Source organism: Micropterus dolomieu, linkage group LG06 (assembly GCF_021292245.1).
Source record: "Micropterus dolomieu isolate WLL.071019.BEF.003 ecotype Adirondacks linkage group LG06, ASM2129224v1, whole genome shotgun sequence".
Taxonomy (NCBI): Eukaryota; Metazoa; Chordata; class Actinopteri; order Centrarchiformes; family Centrarchidae; genus Micropterus; species Micropterus dolomieu.
This window is the reverse complement of record NC_060155.1, coordinates 25,565,806-25,589,398: the sequence shown is the minus strand read 5'-3', so window position 1 is coordinate 25,589,398 and position 23,593 is coordinate 25,565,806. Positions and strand designations below refer to the sequence as shown.

The following is a 23,593-nucleotide window of genomic DNA, read 5'->3' as shown; positions in this document are numbered from 1 at the left end:
CAAATGCCCTCTCCAACCTGTCAACTCCACCCCTTCCCCTCCCCTACCTTTAACCTCTACACAGACAACTGTGTTAGAAAACAGCTGATGAAACTCCACTCAAGCAAGGCTGCAGGCCTTGACTGAGTCAGCCACAGCGTAAAATAGTGAGGATGTTTTATGATCAAGATATTCAAGATCGAACTGTGAGGAAACGCTATCTTACTTCTGAAGTGATAACTAATTTTATTAATTTGTTATGTGATATTCCTTCCGATATATTACCTTCCTCCTGTGATTTTTTTGTAGATAGTTTTAACAGTAAACTTAGGTCAACCCTTGACTTAGTGGCACCACTAAAACTTAAAAAGAGAAAGACTACTAAAGGCAACTAAACAATTAAAAAGAAAATGCAGTAGCAGAAAGACGACGAAGAAAGAATAAAATAAAAGTAAATTACCAAATATTTCATATATAAAGCATATAATAAGGCAGTTAGAGACGCAAGACACGCACACTTCTCCAAAGTCATGGCAGACAACCAGAACAACCCGAAAGTCCTCTCAACAATTGATCGCTTAATTAACCCTGTTTTAACAAAGTCTAGCAGCATGTCAACAAACGAACAGTGCACTCCACTAATTAGACACTATTAGATCAAATATATCATGACATCAGCAGGTACATTTTAATAAAGTGGAGTCTATATTTACATCTGGGGAAACACTACATAGTTTTGACCTGGTTCATGCTTTGTAAAATTGTTACTCTACTGAAACAAACAACTTGCTTGTTAGATCCCATTCCCACTTCTCTTTTTAAAACACATCATGGCTTTTTAGTGCATATCTACTGAGCATTGTAAATTATTCTCTTCATATGGGTGTTTTCCCTACTGCCTTTAAAACTGCCGTGGTGAAACCCCTTTTGAAGAAGAGTAATTTAGATGCTACAGTACTCAGTAACTACAGACCGGTATCCAATCTGCCATTCAGGTAAAATTTTAGAGAAAGTTGTTTTTAATCAGCTGAACAATTTTATTAACTCCCACATGATAAATACCAGTCTGGCTTTCCAACCAATATCTTACTGATAGAGAATTTTTTGTGAGTATTGATTAATCTCTATCCAGAAGACATAAAATGAATTGTGGTGTTCCACAGGGCTCAGTTTTAGGCCCTACCCTGTTTAATCTATACATGCTGCCACTTGGAGACGTCATCAGGAGCCACGGCATCATTTTTCACAGTTATGCTGATGACACCCAGCTCTACATTGCTGTGTCCCCTGATGACCCAGCACCAGTAGATGTCCTTTGTAACTGTTTTATAAACATAAAGTCATGGATGGCAGGACATTTTCTGCAGCTTAATCAGGAAAAAACAGAAGTATTGGTCATTGGTTCTGAATCTCAGAGTGAGAAACTCTAAACGAAACTGCGAATGCTGGCAATAGACCCCTGTGATAAAGTGAAAAACCTGGGAGTCATCTTTGACTCGGAAATCAGTTTTGAGTCAAATATTAGAAATATTACTAAGACTGCTATTTATCATCTCAATCACATTGCTTGAGTACGACCCTTTCTCTCTCAAGCAAATACAGAGACACTTATCCATTGTTTTATTACCTCCAGGATTGATTATTGTAACACTCTGCTTTCTGGTCTTCTGAAAAAAAATAAAAACTCTAAACTGCAGCTGCTTCAAAACGCTGCTGCATGTCTTTTGACTAAGACCAGAAAGAGAACACACATCACACCTATCATAAAGTCTCTCCAGTTAATTGCAGAATTGATTTTAAGGTCCTTTTACTAGTTTATAAGTCACTAAATGGTATTGGTCAAGAATACTATCAGATTTGCTGTTATCTTATGAAAATACTAGGACCCTCATGTCCTCTTGTAGTGTACCCTCAACTAAAACTCATGGTGAGGCATCCTTTCAATATTATGGCCCGCGTTTGTGGAACACTCTTCCCGATGAGCTGAGGGCAGCAGGAAATCTGGACATGTTTAAAGGCAAACTAAAGACATATCTATTTAACCAAGCTTTTAACTGAGCTGTATTTATTTGATTTATTTATTCAACTTTTTTTTATTTATTATCCTTTTATTATTGGTGGGCTGCTTCTCTAGTGCTTCTTTTTCTGGGGTCCTGGGGTTTTAGTGTTTCGGGGGTTGTGGGGATGTTTGGGATGATCCTCTGTTTTTCCCAGGTGCTTACGTATTTGTGGTTGGAGGGTTGGGCTGATGGGCGTTATATGGGGTGGTACTATTACATTATTGTTGTTTTCAAACTATTGTTATTATATGGCTCTGTAGTGTGAAGCACTTTGCGTTACATGTATTCGAATGAAAAGTGATTGATGAGTCTGTCAGTTTGCTGTTGTGTGCTGGGGCAGCAGCTTTAGGATAGCGGACGCCAACAGACTCAACAAACTGATCAGCAAGGGCCAGTGACATTGTTGGGGTGGAGCTAGACTCTCTGGCGGCGTCAGAGAGGAGGATGCCATCCAAGTTACTTGGCATCATTTTGTGCAATACTCTAGTATACTCTGGCATTAATACTGCATCTATACTGCATAATTCAACTAATATTTATTATTTATTCATACTATTCTTGTATTTTAACACCTTTATAGGTATATTTTCTAGTATTATTATTTACACTGTTGTTGTTGTTTCGTTATGTTTTTTTTTTCTATTTATACTGTTGTTTAGTATAATGCACATATTTTAAGATACTTCCTTTTTTCTATTTTCTTATAATTTCTCAATGCTTTAATATATTTCTCTTCCAGAATGAAAGCAACTGTAAAGTGACTGGGGATTAATCTGATTTAGGGGATCAATTTGATGCCTACCTATGCACCTCCTGCTTTTAAACCCCCACACTGATGCCTGTCCTGCATGATAATTGACCTCAAAACATTTTAATCAATCACTCCACTTATGCTAATAGAAAGGAAAGTAAATTACATTGACTGTCCCTATATAATTTATAAAATTTAGATATTGAAAAGATTATATAATATACTAAAGTTAAATAAAATACAATCTTTCCTGTACAATGTTACATGAACACAAAAGGAAGAGTGCAATGTTGTGAAACAGTTTGATTTGCGATTTTATTAAGCACTACAGGTTAGAATAGTGATAGTTGAGGGGATCTACAGTACACAGCAGGCAAAATGATTTCTGTAGGCTCCAAAGCTTCACTCCTCATCAAAGCCTTTCTGTTGCAGCCGGGGAAGTTGGAAAGAAAGAAGAAGAGAGACAGCTGTTATGTCTTCAGATTAGTAATGCTTTAGTGCCACAGAACAATGTATTCATTAACAGGCTAATATAAACTGAAGCACTGCTATTGACCTATCACATATTTGCACTAAGACTTGAAGAGCAGAGCAGCATATAAGTGAAATGCAGCCGACAGAGGGCAGCATGTGTCAGGGTCAGATGCTGTGCACCTGCTACAGAGTGCATGCTTCAAACCTTGGTGCCCACATCACGGCTCTTGGCGCGCAGCTTGTTGACCTGAGTCTCAGCGATGTCAGCTCTCTCATCAGCCTCATCCAGCTCATGCTGCAGCTTGCGTAACTTGGCAAGATGAACATTAGCCTGTTCCTCCTGTTTAGGTTAAATAAAAAGAAATACAGTCACACAGTGACAACAGAAGAGGCCAAATGAAGACCTCACTTCACACAGTTCCACACTCACAGCCTCCTCAGCAGATCTCTTGTAGGCTTTCACTTTCAGTTGCAGCTTATCTACCAGATCTTGGAGTCGGGCAATATTCTTGCGGTCCTCCTCAGTCTGTAGAAACAAGAGAAAACTTACTTTCCTGAAAAAGAACTTTAACCACACACGCAGATGTGAATCTGGTAGTGATGGGAACCACTTCTGCTGGTCACTGCCTGAGTTACATTCTTATTGGTTGCAAAAAATAAAAAGATAGTAAGATCTGTCATCTGCAAAAAATTTAAATATTTTGTCATATTGGTTAAAAAGTGGCATGTCAATAACAAAAATATCACCATACTTATGAAAGTATGTTTGTAACTAAACAGACACATACATTATATTTAAATTATATTAGTATATTTTTGCTATGTTGTGTAAGTGTAATTTGTTCATTATCTTGCATTTCTTTTTACGTGACTGACACGTCACTAGGAACTATTTCTACAAACCTGATAGGTAAGTTCCTTGATACGGCGCTCAAATTTACGGACGCCCTTCACAGCTTCACTGCTTTTCTTTTGCTCCATTTCCACCTCATTTTCCAGCTCCCTCACCTGGGCAAGGAAAATATTTTCATATAACTTTCGTTATAACTCATTCATCCTCACTGCTGATGAAAAATAATACAAATCACAAATGTAAACGAAATACTCACCCTGGCCTCGAGCTTCTGCACCTGCTTCTTGCCTCCCTTCATGGCGATCTGTTCAGCTTCATCCAGACGGTGCTGCAGGTCTTTGATGGTTTGCTCCATGTTCTTCTTCATACGCTCCAGGTGAGCGCTGGTGTCCTGCTCTTTCTTCAGCTCCTCTGCCATCATGGCAGCATCAGTAATGGCCTTCTTGGCTTTTTCCTCAGCGTTTCTGCACTCCTGCACCGCTTCCTCCACTTCAGTCTGAAGCTGGGTTGTATCAGCCTCCAGCTTCTTCTTGTGATTTATCAGGCTGGTGTTCTTTCATTATACAATTAAGGTAATTACGTTATATAGTGTACTATAGAGCAACATAAAAAATAAAATTCTAACAGTGGTATCTGTCATACCTGTGAGTGCAGTAGCTGCACCCTCTCACTAACATCCAGCAGCTCTTGCTCAGCAAGTTTGCGACCTCTCTCAGTTTGCTCCAGAGCAGACCTGAGCTCCTCAACTTCAGCCTGAAGCAGGCTGTTGCGCCTCTCAACGATGGCAATGTTCTCTTTAAGATCATCATTGGTTCGAAGAGAGTCATCAAGCTGGAGCTGAGTATCCTGGAAAATGTTCAACACCTCCAGTTAGAAAGATACCACGTAAATGATGCTAGCAAAAATGAAAGGTACGTCTCCTTTTTTACCTTCAGATGAGCATGAACAGATTTAAGTTGTTTCTGGGCCTCAGCAGCCTGCCTGTTGGCCTGGCTAAGCTGGATCTCCATCTCATTGAGATCTCCCTCCATCTTCTTCTTCAAACGGAGGGCCTCATTCCTGCTGCGGATCTCTGCCTCAAGAGAGCTCTGCAGGGTGTCAATCGTCCTCTGCAGGTTCCTCTTGCACTGGTCCATCTCCTCATCTTTCTCAGCTATTTTACGCTCCATTTCTGCCTTAATCTGGGTGAACTCAAGCTGGGCTCTCAGAATCTTGCCCTCCTCATGCTCGAGAGACCCCTAAGATAGAAATCAGAGTTTGTCAAATCATATATATGTCCAACTAATTCTCCAAATTACAGCTTCATTTTGAAACTATATATACATATGTGAGAAACTGAGGATTTGAGGTTTTAGTTTACCTCTGCTTCCTCAAGGGCAGACTGAATCTCACTTTTTTCCTGCTCCAGTTGCTTACGGACCTTTTCCAGCTCATGAATGCTTTTTCCTACCTCACCAAGTTGCTCAGTGAGGTCAGAAATCTCCTCTGTGTATGAAAGGTATTTAATAGGCTTTTTGTGACACATGCAATGTGTTTGTATTGCCTTTTAAGACACATTTACTGATACATTACCCTGAAGATTCTTGTTCTCTCTCTTCATGGTCTCCAGTTGGTCTAGAGATTCTTCGTAGGAGTTTTTCAGTTTGAAGAGCTCAGTGCTCAGAGCCCTGGCCTCCTTCTGAGAGCTCTCCAGCTCACACTGACACTCCTCATATTTCTGTTTCCACTCAGACAAGACCTAAAGATTGAGTTTAAATCACCACATGGAGCTCTGTACAGTTGTGGATGTGCATTATCTGAGGAGACTCTTTTTGCACTGTTACACTTTCAAAACAACAGGTTGTACATAGAAATACAGTTTGAATTTACAGTTTAGTCACGTAATACTAAGTGGGTAGTTATGAATGTCATTGACAGCGTTAATGTGTTTAGGGTTTTGATGATCAGAAAATATAGATATACTTTGTCAAAGTTTCTTTGCTTTTTGTCCAGAGCAGCAGCAGCAGCATTAGACCTCTCCACATCCACCATGAGATCTTCAATCTCATTCTGCAGCCTGTGTTTGGTCTTCTCCAGAGACGAACATTTAGCATTCACGGCTTCAACTGCCTCCTCAGCATCCTGCAGACGCTGAGCCAGCTTCTTTCTGAAAAATAAAGACAAGTCTTTTCCAGTGGTGCTTGAGTGTTATTTAAATTTTTGTGGCATATTGGAGTGCAGGGAATTAAGGACATAGAGATGGGGAACAACATGCAAAAAAGGTCTCAAGCTAGATTAACAAATGGGGAGAGATTTTAAGGCCCTAGGGCAAGTGAACCAGAGGGGAATGCTGCCGGGCCCTGAAACTCAAACCATTTTCTGATGCCCTAAAATGTATATTTAGATAATCAAATTAACATCATCAGTGTCACCTGGGAAAATCTTTAGTCGGGGTAGCCATGGTTGTTATTTTGCTCAGTCTGTCCTTCTGTCCCTGTCCAAACCTGCCATTCTCCACGTTTCCACCAGATGCCCTCAGAAATTTCCACCAATCCTGATCAGCTGTTTACATTGCTAAATCACCCCACCTGCTGACACACCTGTCTCTCATTAATCACAACAGTCCTTTGGCGTATATAACAACCTGTAGCTTGTAATTCGTCCAATTGGCAATGTTATGTATTTGCGTTCTGTACCTGTTCTCAAGGGGATGGGGGGAGGGGCACATATTAACTCTGGCGCTGAATGGTAGCTCCCTCCATCCAGATGAATGCCGATAAATATTTGCAAAGACTCAAAAGGGCTCATCCTGTGATTAAATATCATATAATATTTCCAGGCTTCAACCAGTGCTGCTGTGGCAGAGAGGGCCAGGAAGGGATAGCTGTTGCTAATGAAGAGAGAGATGTAGGAGAGGAGGAGGGCAGTAGCCAACATGCTGCGGTGGGAAAGCCAGCTAAGACAGATGCAACAGGTGAGACGGAAGCAGGGCAAGTCAGAAACCCCGCTCTCTCAGGAAAAAGGGTCAGAAACAGGGTTTTTAAGGGGGAAAAAAGATTCATGTTCTTGTATGTACTGGACTCACTTGGCCTCCTCCAGTTCCTCAGTTCTCTGGATGGCATCAGTTTCGTACTTAGTTCTCCACTGAGCCACCTCAGAGTTGGCCTTGGACATGCCGCGCTGCAGTTCAGCCTTGGCCTCCTGCTCCTCCTCATACTGCTCCCTGAGCAGGTCACAGTCATGACGAGCAGACTGCACTGCATGGGCTAATGCATTCTTGGCCTAGATTAATATTGAATATGTGAGTATGTCTTTTGGACGTACAACTTTTTTTGAGATGTAAAGATTAATTAATACATTTAGCTATTTTAATACCTTTATTTCCTCCTCTAGCTGTCTTTTTAGATCTTCAAGTTGTTGATTGTAGGAAGTCTTTCCTCTGGTCAACTGAGAAATAAGTGATTCTTTCTCTTCCATCTGTCTTGAAAATTCATCTAGAGAGGCAAAGCTTATGTTTTAGAATTGTATTGTTACATTAAACAAGTAATTAGTTCAAGTAAAAAGAGTATAACACTGACCGTTCTCAGCTTGAAGCTTGGCTTTCTGGGTGGTGAAGTCATTCAGGGATCTCTGATATTCATCACACTTGTTCCTGTATTCATTCATTTGATCCTCCAAAGTTCTGCAGGTTTTCTCCAAGGTGGTCTTTAAAAGAAATATACCATATTTCACAGGCGTTGTTTACTACAGCCATTTCCTTTGGAACTACATTGTCTCAACTGTAGAACAACATATTCCTAGCATAACCGTAACTTGGTCATGCACTATAAATGCCACTGGAGATCAGTTTAAGAAAATGCTGTTGCGAGATCAAACTGAAATCAAGCTTCACTTTCTTAAAGATTTAGAGGTTCTATATTTGCAAAATACACTTGTTCATGTCTTTCCAACATAAATATGTATCCCTGGTGTGTCTAAAGACCCCCAAACTATGAGAAAAAAACACCCTCTCTCTTTTTCTCCTGCTCAGTCTCAGTAATTGTGTGTGTAAAGACGCCATTTAAATTTGACTCCTCCAGCCCTTCACTACAGCCCGCACGCTTAACACGTACTGAATACATCGCTCTTTGCCAAAACTCGCCTAACCTTTACATAAACATTTTCTAGTAGACGGCCAAAATAAAAGTATGAACCTGAAAATGAGCGTTATATGGGACCTTCAAAAGATGGTGCGCTCTTGTGTTTTCCCAGGCTGTTAAAACAAAGATGTGTCCTGGTCACCATTTATATATAGACGTTCTAAAGTTGGGAACATGTAGTTACAAAGAAAATGGCTGTCTGACTGCAAGGTAAATTGCGGTAAATATTCAAAACATAGTGTACACTTGAACTTATATTGTTTTTCTTTTGGTGGGTCATCTTTAGGTGGAACTTGCCCCCTTACCCCTTTAAATATATTTTGCTGCTGACTCTGTCCACAACAGTACATTACAGTACAATGGATAAGTACCTCATACAGCCCCACTTCAAATATCCCAAACTATCCCTTTAAGTTGGAGGTGTTCATGTCCACAGTTAATGATGTTGCATTTCCTCTAGGTATTAAACTGTCATCTTAATAACTACCAGGTTGTCAGTTCCACCACTGTGGAAGTTTGTCTAGAGGGCCTTGATGCACACATACCTTACACTTAACTAACTGTTCCATACTAGAGACCACATCATCCAGCTCCAGCCTGAGCTCACTCTTCTCCTTCTCCAGTTTCTGCTTGACTCTCTGCAGGTTGTCAATCTGCTCTCCCAGGTCAGCAACACTGTCAGCTTGTTTCTTCCTGAGCGTGGCAGCAGTGGCTTCATGCTGCAGAGTGGCCTCTTCGAGGTCTCTGCGGAGTTTCTGGAACTCAGCCTCCCTCTTCTTGTTCATCTCAATCTGGGCAGATGTTGCTCCACCAGCCTCCTCCAGCCTCTCGCTGATCTCCTCCAGCTCTCTGGCCAAGTCTGCTCTCTGCTTCTCCACCTTGGCTCGGGCAGCTCGCTCTGCCTCAAGCTCTTCCTCCAGCTCCTCAATGCGGGCCTTGTGTCAGAACAACATCTTTAGATATAGCAATACTTTGAAGAAATGTTAACATTTAATTAAGACCCACTGGTGCACACTTTTACCTGCAGCTCTTTCAGCTTCTTCTGGAGTTGAATGATTATGGCCTGTTCATCTTCAATTCTTCCGGTCAGCTGGCTGATCTCAAAGTCTTTCCTGCAGCATTTAGTTTAATCAGTGTTAGCTAATTAAACTGTGTACACAGTATTAAATGGCCATACTGAAAGAACAATGTCATGCTTCATTTGTACTTTTTCAAGCGCTCCTCTAGCTGTTGCTTGTCATTTTCCAAATCCATTACAGTCTCCTGGGACAACTTTAAGTCTCCCTCCAGCTTCCTCTTAGCTCTCTCGAGGTCCATTCGAATCTTCTTCTCTTGCTCAAGAGATCCTTCAAGCTTAATGTAAATACACATGATTACTTCATTTGTAATTATTATTACCTACAATACCATCTAAGCAGTACAATTTTGATACGGATTCCTACATCATCCACTTGCTGCTCCAGTTTAGCCTTGGCCTTGGTCAGAGTGTTGACTTTGTCTTCTTCACTCTGCAGATCATCCAGTGTTTGCTGATGAGCTTCCTGTAAGGCTTTCTTTTCCTTGGTCAACTTTGCGATGATTTCATCAAGAGCAGCCATCTCCTCGACCAGGTTCTTCACCTGTGAACAATAAAAACATGAATTACTGTGTGCCTCATTAAGTTGATGACCTGTGTTGAAGCCAATTGTTAAGTTAGATGCCATACCTTGTTCTCAGTGGCATGCTTCTCTTTCTCCACTTTAGCCAGAGTTAACTCTAAGTCATCAATGTCTTTCTTCAGCTCCGAGCACTCATCCTCCAGCTTCCTCTTCTTACCGGTCAGTTCAGCATTCATCTCCTCCTCATCCTCCAGCCTTTCCGTCAGCTCTTTGATTTTTGCCTCCAGCTGAATCTTGCTCTTTATCAGCCCCTCGCATCTTTCTTCAGCATCACAGAGATTATCTTGCTCCTGACAAACATTTAATCTCATGAGCACATACCTTACTTACATGTTCAAAGGAAAATATAGTATAGTGCCATTCTCACCGCTTGAACTTGGAGCTGCAGGTCATTTTTCTCTTGGAGAAGAGTGACCATTTTCTCCTCTAGTTCTTTCCTTCGTGCTTCAGATTTTGCGTAAGCCTCTTTCAACTTGAGGAATTCTTCCTTCATGTTTGCCATCTCCTTTTCTGCCTCAGCAGATCTCAACAGAGGTTTGATCTTGAAGTACAGCTTCATCCAGGGCCAGTTCTTGACCCCCATGAATGAACGGACATTCCATTGGATCACTAATAATGCATCTCTAAAATAAATTAAAACAAAATGGAAGGCTTTAGTTAAATATACAAATCACAAACCAATAATATTTGAACCTTTAAGGACCAGTGTTAGCTGGACACAAGAGATACCTGCGTTCCACCATCTTCTGATACTCAATACGAGACAAAAGACCACGGGATCTGGCTTGAATAGCAGTGATGATTTTGGAGAGACGCTCATCTCTCATCTCCTCTAGCAGACCCAACAATCCAGCCTTGAAGAACACCTAATAACACCGATGGGTATTTTACTTTCTTGCCATATTTTTCATCTTGTACGGAAATGTTTTACTTTTTTCTATATCTGAACAACTTAAGATGATACCTTGGTGTGTCCAAACTTGTACTGATTATGATCAATATCCAGAGACCCAAGAAGTTTCTCAGCTCCCTTCCTGCTGTCAATGAACTGACCATCAGGGATAGCAGCAGGATTCAGGATGCGATATCTATAAAAACAAAACCAAAAAACATCTTGGAGAATGATATTAAATTTCTGTTTGGATTTATAAAGGATCTGACTTAAATTAAACAACACCTCTGTTTGAAATCTCCATAGAGGATCCTGTTGGGGAAGCCCTTTCTGCAGATCCTGATGCCTTCCAGCACACCGTTACAGCGCAGCTGGTGCATCACCAGAGGATTCTCCATGGCCCCAGGAGTCTTAGTCTCATTGGGGATGATGCAGCGTACAAAGTGAGGGTGAGTAGACCTCAAGTTGGTCATCAGCTTGTTCAGGTTCTCCTTTTAATATAATGAATCATACATTTATAAAAACTCATTCAGCATCATATGAAATATGACATTATAGGATAACTATATACAATAATTTACAATACCCTATGAAGAGCGGACACAGTCTGAAATGATGATCCCTTCTTCTTCTTCTCTTTTTTGCCTTCAGTAGCTTCAGCCATAGCTGTTCAGAAAACAGTTGTGTAACCTTAGAGCTAGACAGAAAAAGCAACATTGTAATCTCCAAAAAGGTATTTACACCAGGGTACCTGAATCAGCTCCAGCGTAATTTGCAAAGAGGGTAGCGAGCAGTTTAAGATTAGATTTCTGATACAGTGCAACAACAGTCTCATTCAGGGGATCTTTGTTTTTCACCAGCCAGTTGTTGATATTATAATCAACAGTTCCAGCATAGTGCATCAGGGCAAAATGGGCCTCTGGTTTCCCTTTGACAATTCTGGGCTTCTGGAAGTTGGCAGATTTCCCCAGATGGTTGTCATAGAGCTTAGCTTTAAAGGTGGTGTCACTGGCTTTGGGGAACATACACTCCTCTTCAAGGATGGACATGATACCCATGGGCTGATGGCACAAAAATATGTGTTTTTTAAATCAATCACAATCTTTTTTAATCACTCATATGATATATCATCCTGTATGGCTAAACATGTATTAGTCCAGTCTCTCACCTTTTCAATCAGGTCTATACAGGCCTGCAAGTCCATTCCAAAATCTATGAAAGTCCATTCAATGCCCTCTTTTTTGTACTCTTCCTGCTCCAGCACAAACATGTGGTGGTTGAAAAACTGTTGCAGTTTTTCATTGGTGAAGTTGATGCACAGCTGCTCAAAGGTGTTGAACTGTAAAGAGAAAAAAAATTGAGATTGTCCACCAATTTTATATTTACAGATAGCTGGTTAATTGTGTGCTAATGAGATCACTTACCTCAAATATCTCAAATCCAGCGATGTCCAGAACACCAATGAAGTACTGGCGAGGCTGTTTGGTCTCCAAGGACTGGTTGATTCTCATTACCATCCACAGGAACATCTTCTCATAAACAGCCTTGGATAGAGCTCCAACAGCATAGTTCACCTGTAGAAAAGCCAATATATTTAATAAGCATACAAATTAATTAAACTGAACTTTTTGTGCAGTGTTTTCATGCAACCTTTCAGCCTCTGCAGAAGTAGTCGTTTAGAAAACATAATGTGTTCCTGTATTGGGAAATGACCCTTAAGTTGACTTGTTTCTTACCTGAGCAACATTTTGTCCCTTGGTGACCCACTCATTTCCTACTTTGACTCTTGGGTGACAGAGACCTTTGATCAGGTCAGCAGAGTTCAGGCCCATCAGGTATGCTACTTTATCAGCATCTAAAAAAGGAAAGTGAATGCTATAAAACTGCCTATTTAGGCCATTGTATCTCTTTGATGATTCTGAGCCAACCTAACCAACAAACACAACATCTTTAACCTTCAGTGCCATCAGCCTCTGCCTGCTCCTCTCGCTGCTTGGTCTTGAACTTCATGTTGCCATGATGCATGATGGCACCAGTCAGCTTGTATACAGAGTTCTTTTCCTCTTGAGTAAAGCCCAACACATCAAAGGCACTCTGCGGAGAACAACATGATAACTTCATGGACGTTCACACATACAGACTCAAAAGCTGGGACTCAAAAGCGATTGTTAATGGGCAGTGCACCCAGCTGCACTTCAGGGGCGTGTCTAGATGGCAAAACTAGACTTGCAAAACTCTTACACATGCACACTTAATTCAGCACAGTAGCCCTTTACTTTATGCTAGCAATGGAAGATATACTCACTTACCTTTACACACATTTGGGTGAAAGAAATCTAAATTATTTATGTGCTAAATTTAGTATATATTATAGTATATAATAAAGTAATATAATGTAAAATGTATGGCATGGCATCATTATGTCACTGTATTATCTGTGCCACACTTACATTTACATAGCAAGAGTTTTAAGGTTACCATCTAGACACAACTGCACTACAGGGTATGCAAATGTCCGCTGATGCAATGTGAGTGACAACCAGGTGAGAGCCAATCGCATTTGTTTTAATGAAGCACAGAGTTGCTTACTACTCTGCTCCACTACTGTTGCGCAGTGTTTTGGTGTCTGATAACTCTTTAAACTCATTAATCTGTTACTTCAATTGGACTTCCTGGATCGTTTTTCATTGTCTCACGAGTGAATTAGAAAAAACACGCCCCCACCAACACAGCTCCCCTGCGATGTTTTTACAGAGGTCTGTTTTCATTTTGATGAGGGTTTCATGTAACATTGTAAGAAGTGGAATAAGTAAGAGACTGACATCTGTTGCCATCAGTTCTTCTGCATCATCAATGGAAGCCACTTGGGTTTCCCCCTGAGAGATGAAGGCGTAGTCATAGGGATTATTTGTGATCAGCAGCATCTCTGGAGAACATGGAGACAGGGTGAGACAAGATTAGACAGATGGACACCACTGCAATACAAAGCCAATAGCCATGTTTTGTTTTGTTTTTGTTGTTTTTTTCACTTTTTCTTTCTGTGGTGGCTAACCACCACTGAGACACAAATTACTCACAGCCAAGTACTAACCCAGGATTTCAGGCTTCTTGTTGGACAGAATCTGGTAGAAAATGTGGTAATCTCTCTCAGCTTTGAGCTGGAAGATCACACGAGACTTTTCCAGAAGGTCTGACAAGTGACACATACAAGAGTGAAAATACTGTCACATGTCAAATCCATTACTTTGTTATATAACACAAACATAATTGCTGTAAGTAGGATAAAGGGGTTTGATCTTACATGTTTCAATATCAGCAGAAGCTAACTTTCCCCTGACATCAAAATGAATTCGGATGAATTTGCCCTGAAAGGATAAAGTTTGTATTTACACTCAACAAAATTATAAACGCAACACTTTTGTTTTTGCCCCCATTCATCATGAGCTGAACTCAAATATCTAAGATTTTCTCTATGTACACAAAAGGCCTGTTTCTCTGAAATACTGTTCACAAATCTGTCAAAATTTCCTTTGCCGAGACAATCCATCCACCTACCTCACAGGTGTGGCATATCAAAATGCTGATCAGACAACATGGGTATTGCACAGGTGTGCCACAACAAAAGGCCATTCGAAAATGTGCAGTTCCTTCACAAAGCACAATGCCACAGATATCGCAAGTTTTGAGGGAGCGTGCAACTAGCATGCTGACTGCAGGAATGTCCACCAGAGCTGTTGCCCGTGAACTGAATGTTCATTTCTCTACCTTAAGCCGTCTCCAAAGGCGTTTGAGAGAATTTGGCAGTACATCCAACCGGCCTCACGACACCAGCATCTTGATACTGTATGTCACACCTGTGAGGTGGATGGATTATCTCTGCAAAGGAGAAGTGCTCACTAACACAGATTTTGACAGATTTGTGAACTTTATTTGAGAGATATAGGCATTTTGTGTACATAGAGAAAGTCTTAGATCTTTGAGTTTAGCTCATGATGAATGGGGGCAAAAACAAAAGTGTAGCGTTTATAATTTTGAGATCTGCTACTGGTTGAGTTTTCATGGGAAATTAATATATAATATTCACAATTCAGTCACACAAAGATTACACACTCACAAATCTGGAGGAGTTGTCATTCCTGATGGTCTTGGCATTACCAAAGGCCTCCAGAGCAGGGTTAGCCTGAATGATTTGATCCTCCAGGGTACCCTGTTAAAGAGGACCGTTACGTATGTTTAATCTGTAGTTAATGTTTAAAGACATAAAGAGACTTTAGCAGCCTCTGGTGGCATCAAGTGATATGTTTTCAGTTTTTAGAAGTTTGAAAAATCTCAACCTATAATTAAAAGTGGAAAACGTGAAAGGGGTTTAAACCGTTGTTTAATTTGTGATTTTTTTGGTTTGATTTGTCTCTTTATACTCGGAATTTAACTATGCAAGTAAGGCAAATCTTTTCCATCTCATCTCTTTGTTGTAACTCACACATTTGACAGAGCATATTGTTTACCTTGTCTTTTGCAACGGCGTCTTTCTTTATGCCTCCAGCTGCAATACTTGCAAAATACTGGATGACTCGCTTTGTGTTGACAGTCTTTCCTGCACCAGATTCTCCACTGTAATTGCAAAGTCAATGATCAGTACTTAGAATGGCATAATGCAGAATAAGATTTTATTTCAGAGCAGTGTTATAGATGCTTTTAACGTATAAGATATTACATACGTGATCAGAATTGACTGGTTTTCGCGGTCTAGAAAAACAAGTTTGCAGAGTACAGTTTTGTTAGTTTTAGGATACAGCATTGTTATGTAACAAATGTTACCCAAAACAGTATCTGTCTTATTATTTTTTACCTGCCAGCATGTACTGGTAGGCATTGTCAGAGATGGAGAAGATGTGAGGAGGAGCTTCACTCCTCTTCTTTCCTCTATAGGCAACAACCACTTCTTGGTTGTAGACTGGCAGCCACTTGTAGGGGTTGACAGTCACACAGAAGAGCCCGGAGTAGGTCTGTGATTCAAAAATAAACGACTATTAGAGTTCAGGTTTTGGACACTGTATTCTGTCATTCCTGATAGAGATTTGTGTACCTGTGACTTTCAGTACATGTATTTTGTTTTTATCTTAAAGAGAAAATTATTATTAACCACGATGTAAAAGTACCGTTTCACCACAAGCCTTGTTCAACATAGTTTGAGTTTGTGGAACCAAACCAAAATGAACTATGCTTTGCATGGTGCACACTACAGTTTAGTCTTGTTTACTGGATTGGAGGCTACTCACATAGATCATCCATGCTGCATAGCGTTCTTTGAGGTTAAACAGCACAGCAGGTTCATGGAGGAAGGTCAACATGGCCATGTCCTCAATCTTGTCAAACTTCGGAGGATTCTGTTGCAGAATCTGGGAGTCTTTGACAGTCACTGTCTAATAAAAACAATGCAGTTTCCTGATTAATATGTAATAGTCACATACAGACAGTTTCTGTGTTTGTTGCCTGCATGTGCTACTCTTTTATCATCAATTGGTTGTGTAACATTAGAAAGCATGCCACGCATTGTTATTGCCTTTCATCACTCAGCTGCTCACTGTAGACTGGAGACACTTTATTTGCAGTTAGTACTCAGGCTCCCATTTGTATTTACACTCACTCAAGGATAGATGCTTGAAATCACACATATATTAACACTCAGATTATCACTTGCTCCTAGACAAGGACTCTCACGTAGACAGTGAAGCTCACATCTAATATGTTTCCTGTGCTGCTCTAACTGACTGTGGTGATTGGACTGACTGAGTAAATCAAAATGACTGAATGGATTTTTGTTACTATTCTGGGACAGGTTGGTTTCAAGTGCACTGAAGTGTCTCTGGATTTTAGAGTGCTTATGTTTTGGCATGCTAAGCAGGTAAAGGCAAACCCTTTTCATTGTGAATTAATTAATTCACATAGATTTGTCTGATATAGTCTTTTACCTCTATAATATAATAATAATAATCCTTATTTGTAGAGCACTTTTCAAAAACAAGTTACAAAGTGCTTTAACAAGTGTAAAGAATAATACAAAAAAAAAATAATTTACAATTTACAAACTCTGTTAACAGCCTTCTGCCTCTTGTTGTCCCCCAGTTTACTGCTGTATTTCAATATTGTGCTTACACTTATTTTTGTACATGCTGATATGTTAAGCTGAGGCTTTAGATTTATAGTAATTCTATCATTGCAACTATTATAAGAACACTAAAGGTCTGAATGGTAAAATGTAATGACTGACCTTTCCATATTGCGTCTCTACTGTGACCTTGTCTCCATCTCGGCTGGTGATGGTTGCCTTCACAAACTCTTCCACTGGATCTGGGACAAAGCATTCCTTCTTTATGTCGAAAGGACGTGTTGAAGCCTCCATACGCTCCTTGTCCGACTTCCTCAGGTACGGGGCAGCCACCCCAAACACAGCCATCTCTGCATCCCCCATTGCTGCAATAATATACACACAGTTAATAGTGAAGGCTCCACTGTCTATATCTGATACTTTACCTTAACATAGGCATTACCATATCAGTTCAAATGTTGGTTTATCACTCTTTCAGTAGTATTTTGATTTGAAAGATTTACAAATTCACCCTTGTCTTCTACAGAAAACACAGTCATATTATTATTTCAAATAGGAAAGAAGAATTTACCGGTGGGTTCAACTCAGATGACAGATAAGCTCAGAGTATAAATCAGTGATCCACCTGAAGTGGGCAGAGCAAACTATAAGTTAAATATTTCAAGGTTATTGTAACATGTTATAGTTCACATCAACATTTGCGGAAACATTAGGTGTCTTGTTTTTTGTAAGCATTTTGGATAATTAGTTAAACCTTAGTTCAATATATCTTATAACAATATTATTTGGTGTGGCATACACATTTACAGTACATTTACTCATTTGGAAGATGCTTTTATCCAAAGCGACTTATATTTGAGGAAAAATATGCAAGCACCAATAAAGTATAATCTATAAGTGACAATAAATAGTAAGAGCATACACCTAGTTAAACATGTACAGATCATTAAAATTTTTAAAAACTGTACATTCTCATGACCTCTGTAGTTTTGAATTACATCATGTTTAAATCCATTTACATTTAGTTGAGAAAATGTAAAAACACAAAATGAAAACCGGCATGAATACAAAATACAACTCATTGTGCAGACTTACAAAGGCCAGGTGAAGAGGAAGCAGCGGCTAGACCTGCAGGGGAGGCAGGGATCAAATATATAACCCCAAATAACCCTGCCTTACAAGGCCAAGGGCACCACCCTGACCTGCTCTCTCTCTCTCACACACACACACACACACACACACACACACACACACACACACACAGACAGACAGACATCAACAGGTACCCCACTCCCACACATACCCCTTTATCCTCACACATTGTGATAATCGCCATCACTTTCATCACTTGACAGGTCTGGCCCCCCTCTCTGCTCACAAGCAAATAATGTGATTTTTCGGGAGCAGCGCCAGGAACGTTCTCTTGCATAACTCATCTATGACTCACCCAAACATAGCTTCTCTATCTCTAGTTCTAACACACTTTTTTTCTGTCATCTCTTCTGCTAAATTCTTTTTCCAAGAGAGGACTGTTTGTAGACAGAAATCAGTTTCTATTTATTACCTGTGGGGAGGAGTAAAGCGGGGCAGAGTGTAATAATAGATTTAAACTAATTTGACTATGTTAAAAAAATATGTGTATATATATCAAAACATATTAATAAATGTAACAATCAAGGGTTTGTGCAGAACCACTGGATATGGAGGATATTTACAGTTTGTTTAAACCGAGGCATTTTCAACTGCAAAAAAATAATTATTATTGGTGAGACTAGGTCCACAAATATTCTGTTTTATCCATATTTTCATCTTCAGTTATTGCCATCAGCATTTTGTCCCCGTCAAGTTATAGCTGAATAAATTTATTAAAAAATCAAGAGTAACATACAGAAGGATTGCAGCACTCCATCATTGGTCCCCCAGCCGGCCTTTGATAGCGGCAAAAACAACAAAACATTATAGCGGCTGGTGCTGAAACTATGATCTGCTGTCATAACAGCAAAAAAGTTACTCACATAATCACTTCCTCTTAAGTGATTGTGCCTACAAAATAAACGCGCGAGAATGTCTTTGCAGCAGTACTTGATGTTGCGTTTAATTGAGAGCTTTTGAAAAGTTATGAAGGAAATTAAAAAATGTCTCTGTGTCTGCTTGACACACCTCTGAAAAAGCTGTCACAAAACGTGAGATTGGATTCTCCTGAATGAGAAATGCAGGAATTTTCTCTGCCTGGAGATACTGGGGAAATGAAAATAAGCGTCGATAGGATGATGTGGCCCAATCACGGGGGGGAACACACTCCTGCATATGCTTAATGTGACCATGTAAAACGATCTCTTCATAATGAATTTGTTGAAAAGGGAGAAAACTAACACTAGCAACAAGAAGGGATTCAACTTACAACCCTTTGAACAAAGGTCTTGTGCACTACTGACAAGTACACAGTAAATGGCAGATTATAAATGATAAATTGACTATGTTCTGGCCCACCATCTAATGACTTGAAAACAATTTGGCCCAATGCCAGACTTATTTGCCAACCCCTGCTGTAGGGTCTTCACAAAGTTCTACAAGGTTCTGTGCTTGGACCAATCCTATTCACCTCACATAAGCTTCCTTTAGACAATAATATTAGCTAACACTTCATATACTTTTATTGTAATACAGATGATTCCCAATTATAACTATCGATCAAGCCAGATGAAATGATCAATGAGCTAAACTTCAAGCACGCCCTAAGAATGTTAAAATGTGTTTGACCTGCGATTTTCTGATCATATTTCTCCTATGTTAGCTTCTCTGCACTGGCTCGCTCTAAAATCCAGAATAGAATTTAAACTCCTTCTTCTCACCTACAGGCCCTTAATGGTCAGGCATCATCTTATCTTAAAGAGCTCATGGTACCTTATTACACCACTAGAGCACTGCACTCCCAGAATGCAGGGTTCCTTTTGGTTCCCAGAGTCTCTATAAGTAGAATAGGAGCAAGAGCCTTCAGCTATCAAGCTCCTCTCCTGTGGAATCAACAATAATTTAAACATTTTGTATTTTTGCAACAACTTTTGTATTCAGGGGTCACCAACTGCCATTAAGTCAGATACATACACAACGACAGACCATCATTTCTGCTTAAACACAGATCCACACAATGCTGAACCAGAAACAAAGACACTCTCATAAATTACAGGCTGTAATTAAATCTAGCCTCTATCATTCAATCTGTGGATGTCTATATCCTGTCATCCTTCTTTTGTGTCTGTTTGTAAGCACCCTGGAGTATATTTATTTCTCAGTTCATTGCTACTGGGGTTATTTGCAATGTCCTTATATTGCTGTGCATTTCATGCTACTATTATGTGTTACTGCAGTACAGAGAAGCTCCAGTAGCAAAACAATACCATGTCAAACTGTATTTCTACAGTCGCTTGAACAGAAGTTGTTAAAATTTCTATGAGCGTGACAAATAGTAGGTAGACCTGTCACCAGGTCCTAATTGTCTTTCAGATCACGCATCCCTTAATGATAGTAGGATAGGATGATAGTAGGAGTAGAAGTGGTTGGGTGATACTTCTAAATTAGCACTTGTCTCTTAAGACATGCTTAGTACAGCCAGGCTTTAGGTGTAATTTAAATAATGAGGGCGGATCAAGCTACATGTGGTTGGCATCCTGTCAGCACCACTGCTGACACATCAGTAACAGCTCCGTCATGGCCTCCTGTATGTAGCCCTATGGGCCTATGAAATAAAGCTGACACAAATGGACACACTTCAAAGAAATGAAGACTGAGCGATGACAACTTAAAATTGTCTGCAGCCAGATCACTTACACAGCCACTGTTTCAAACATTAACACTTGAGGACAAGGCCTGGGATCAGGCAGCTACATTTATGTCCATGCTGCTGTACAGTATCTCACAAAAGTGAGTACACCCCTCACATTTTTGTAAATATTTGATTATATCTTTTCATGTGACAACACTGAAGAAATGACACTTTAGTACTAAGTAAAGTAGTGAGTGTACAGCTTCTATAACAGTGAACATTTCCTGCCCCCTCAAAATAACACATCACACAGCCACAGAAGTGAGTATACCCTTAACTGAAAATGTCCAAATTGGGACATTTTCAACTGTCACAGTGTCAATATTTTGTGTGGCCACCATTATTTTCCAGCACTGCCTCTTGGACATGGAGTTCACCTCTTCCACTCCTCCATGACTACATCACAGAGCTGGTGGATGTTAGAGACCTTGCGCTCCTCCACTCTCCATTTAAGGATGCACCACAGATACTCAATAGTGTTTAGGTCTGGAGACACGCTTGGCCAGTCCATCACCTTTAGCTCACTCAGCTTCTGTAGCAAGGCAGTGGTCGTCTTGGAGGTGTTTTTGGGGTCGTTACCATGTTGGAATATTGCCCTGTGGCCCAGTCTCTGAAGAGAGGGGATCATGCTCTTCTTCAGTATGTCACAGTACATGATGGCATTCATGGTTCCCTCAATGAACTGTAGCTCCCCAGTGCCGGCAGCACTCATGCAGCCCCAGACCAGGACACTCGCACCACCATGCTTGATTGTAGGCAAAACACACTTGTCTTTGTACTCCTCACCTGGTTGCTGCCACACACACTTGACACCATCTGAACCAAATATGTTTATCTTGGTCTCGTCAGACCGCAGCACATGGTTCCAGTGATCCATGTCCTTAGTCTTCTTGTCTTCAGCAAACTGTTTATGGGCTTTCTTGTGCATCATCTTTAGACAGATCATGCAGACCAATTTCATGCAGTGTGCAGCGTATGGTCTGAGCACTGACAGGCTGACCCCCCACCTGCTTAACCTCTGCAGCAAAGCTGGCAGCACTCATACGTCTATTTCACAAAGACAACCTCTGGACATGTTCTGATAACCTCTGTTCTGAGTGGAACCTGTCCTGTTGAACTGCTGTATGGTCTTAGCCAACGTGCTGCAGCTCAGATTCAGGGTCTTGGCAATCTTCTTATAGCCTAGGCAATCTTTATGTAGAGAAACAAATCGTTTTTTCAGATCCTCAGAGAGAGGTGCCATGTTGAACTTCCAGTGACCAGTATGAGGGAGTGTGAGAGCGATAACACCAAATTTAACACACCTGCTCCCTATTCACACCTGACACCTTTTAACACTAACGAGTCACATGACACCGGGGAAGGAAAATGGCTATTTAGGCCCAATTTAGACATTTTCACTTAGGGGTGTACTAGGGATGGGTATCGATACTCGATACCTTTATGGTATCGACCGAAACAACCCTGTATCAAGTAGAATCGAAACGTCTCCAGTCAAACCAGTACTTCATTCGGTACTTTTTGTAACCAGATCGCGGCAAAAAATTACTATTTATATGTTTTGCTTGCAGCTAAACATGCAAACAACATACCCAAAGAAAGAGAAGAGCACACCTTTTTTCCTTATGTGCCTGCACCATAAAATGTATAAAAAAGGCCTGCACGGGCCGAGTCCGTGGGTGATTTTAACAGCCGCTCACCTTCGGCTGCGGTCTCAGGCATGTTCGTCACTGTAGCAAGTTTATCACCACAAGCTTGGCTTGGCTGGTTGGTTTCATCTTCTGGTATCATTTAACACTTCTCTGTACATTTTTATTTGCTATTCACATCGCTTTTGTGGCGCAGCAGCAATCAGCTGATTTTACCTACTGCTCACGGCTGCGGCTGCAACTGTGGCTGCTTCAGGTGTAGTTGGTTTGATCAGCTGGACGTGCAGCCTCTCTTTTCCTCTGTTTGTGAGTCTTTAGTGTAGCTAAGTGTAGTTAAGACTTGTTTAAACAGACTTCCTAATCGTTTTATACTTGTGGCTGTTGTTTTTGGAGGAGGTTTGCGACTCAGCAATAAAAGAACACTTATTTGAAACAAGAAAAAAATAAATAAATAAAAATAACCTTGCTTGTCCATATCAACAATAAAAATAATAATAGGCTCCCATTCAACTACTATGGCTTCAACAAGTGGCATTTTATACAAGGTATCAAATGAAGTACTCATTTTAAGGGTACTGGTTTTGCTACTGGTATCGTAAAATTTTAAACGATACCCAACCCTAGGGTGTACTCACTATTACCAGCGGCTTAGACATTAATGGCTGTGTAATTTGCTATTTTGAGGGGACAGCTGATTTACACTGTTATACAAGCTGTACACTTACTACTTTACATTGTAGCAAAGTGTCATTTTTTCAGTGTTGTCACATGAAAACATATAATCAAATGTTTACAGAAATGTGAGGGGTGTACTCACTTTTGTGAGAAACTATACAGTGGGGGAAAAAAGTATTTGACCCCTTGCTGATTTTGCAGGTTTGCCCACTTACAAAGAATGCAACAATCTACAATTTTAATCATATGTACATTCTAACAGTGAAAGACAGAATCCCAAAGAAAATTCCAGAAAATCACATCATATGAATTTATAAAAATTGATAACCATCTGATGAGGAAAAACAAGTATATGACCCCCTACCAAACAGCAAGTATTCTGGCTCCTACAAGCCAGTTAGTCTTTCTTTAAGACACAGCCCCAATCCCAACCAATTATCTACATCAAATACACCTGCCTCACCTCGTTACCTGTATAAAAGACACCTGTCAACACCCAAACAACCAGCATCCAACATCACCACCATGGGCAAGACCAAAGAGCTTTCTACG

General features: G+C 40.3%; 1 protein-coding gene across 1 annotated transcript; it reads right to left on the bottom strand.

Annotated features, from left to right (window-relative positions):
• Window positions 1-3,085: 3,085 nt before the first annotated feature.
• On the bottom strand, window positions 3,086-17,257 carry LOC123972961 (myosin-7-like). Its single transcript, XM_046052742.1, has 37 exons — window positions 17,057-17,257; window positions 16,065-16,208; window positions 15,635-15,791; window positions 15,504-15,531; window positions 15,291-15,396; window positions 14,900-14,992; window positions 14,087-14,150; window positions 13,877-13,975; window positions 13,608-13,711; window positions 12,741-12,879; window positions 12,522-12,640; window positions 12,210-12,359; window positions 11,954-12,124; window positions 11,537-11,846; window positions 11,372-11,451; window positions 11,071-11,276; window positions 10,858-10,981; window positions 10,623-10,759; window positions 10,261-10,516; window positions 9,941-10,183; window positions 9,678-9,854; window positions 9,443-9,588; window positions 9,257-9,347; window positions 8,781-9,170; window positions 7,675-7,801; window positions 7,472-7,590; window positions 7,182-7,378; window positions 6,080-6,263; window positions 5,690-5,855; window positions 5,478-5,602; window positions 5,047-5,355; window positions 4,760-4,963; window positions 4,374-4,670; window positions 4,168-4,272; window positions 3,695-3,790; window positions 3,470-3,604; window positions 3,086-3,213 (listed from the first exon to the last, which is right to left on the bottom strand). The coding sequence occupies exons 1-37, from the start codon at window positions 17,255-17,257 to the stop codon at window positions 3,193-3,195; spliced, it is 5,820 nt and encodes a 1,939-aa protein (XP_045908698.1). The 3' UTR covers window positions 3,086-3,192.
• Between the last annotated feature and the right edge of the window lie 6,336 nt (window positions 17,258-23,593).

Excerpts from the sequence above, each read along its gene's own strand:
- LOC123972961 (XM_046052742.1), bottom strand. The coding sequence starts at position 17,257 with ATGGGGGATGCAGAGATGGCTGTGTTTGGGGTGGCTGCCCCGTACCTG. Across the intron at positions 13,712-13,876 it reads CAAGAAGCCTGAAATCCTGG|AGATGCTGCTGATCACAAAT; the intron begins GTTAGTACTTGG and ends CATGTTCTCCAG. Across the intron at positions 9,589-9,677 it reads TGGAGCAGCAAGTGGATGAT|CTTGAAGGATCTCTTGAGCA; the intron begins GTAGGAATCCGT and ends ATTTACATTAAG.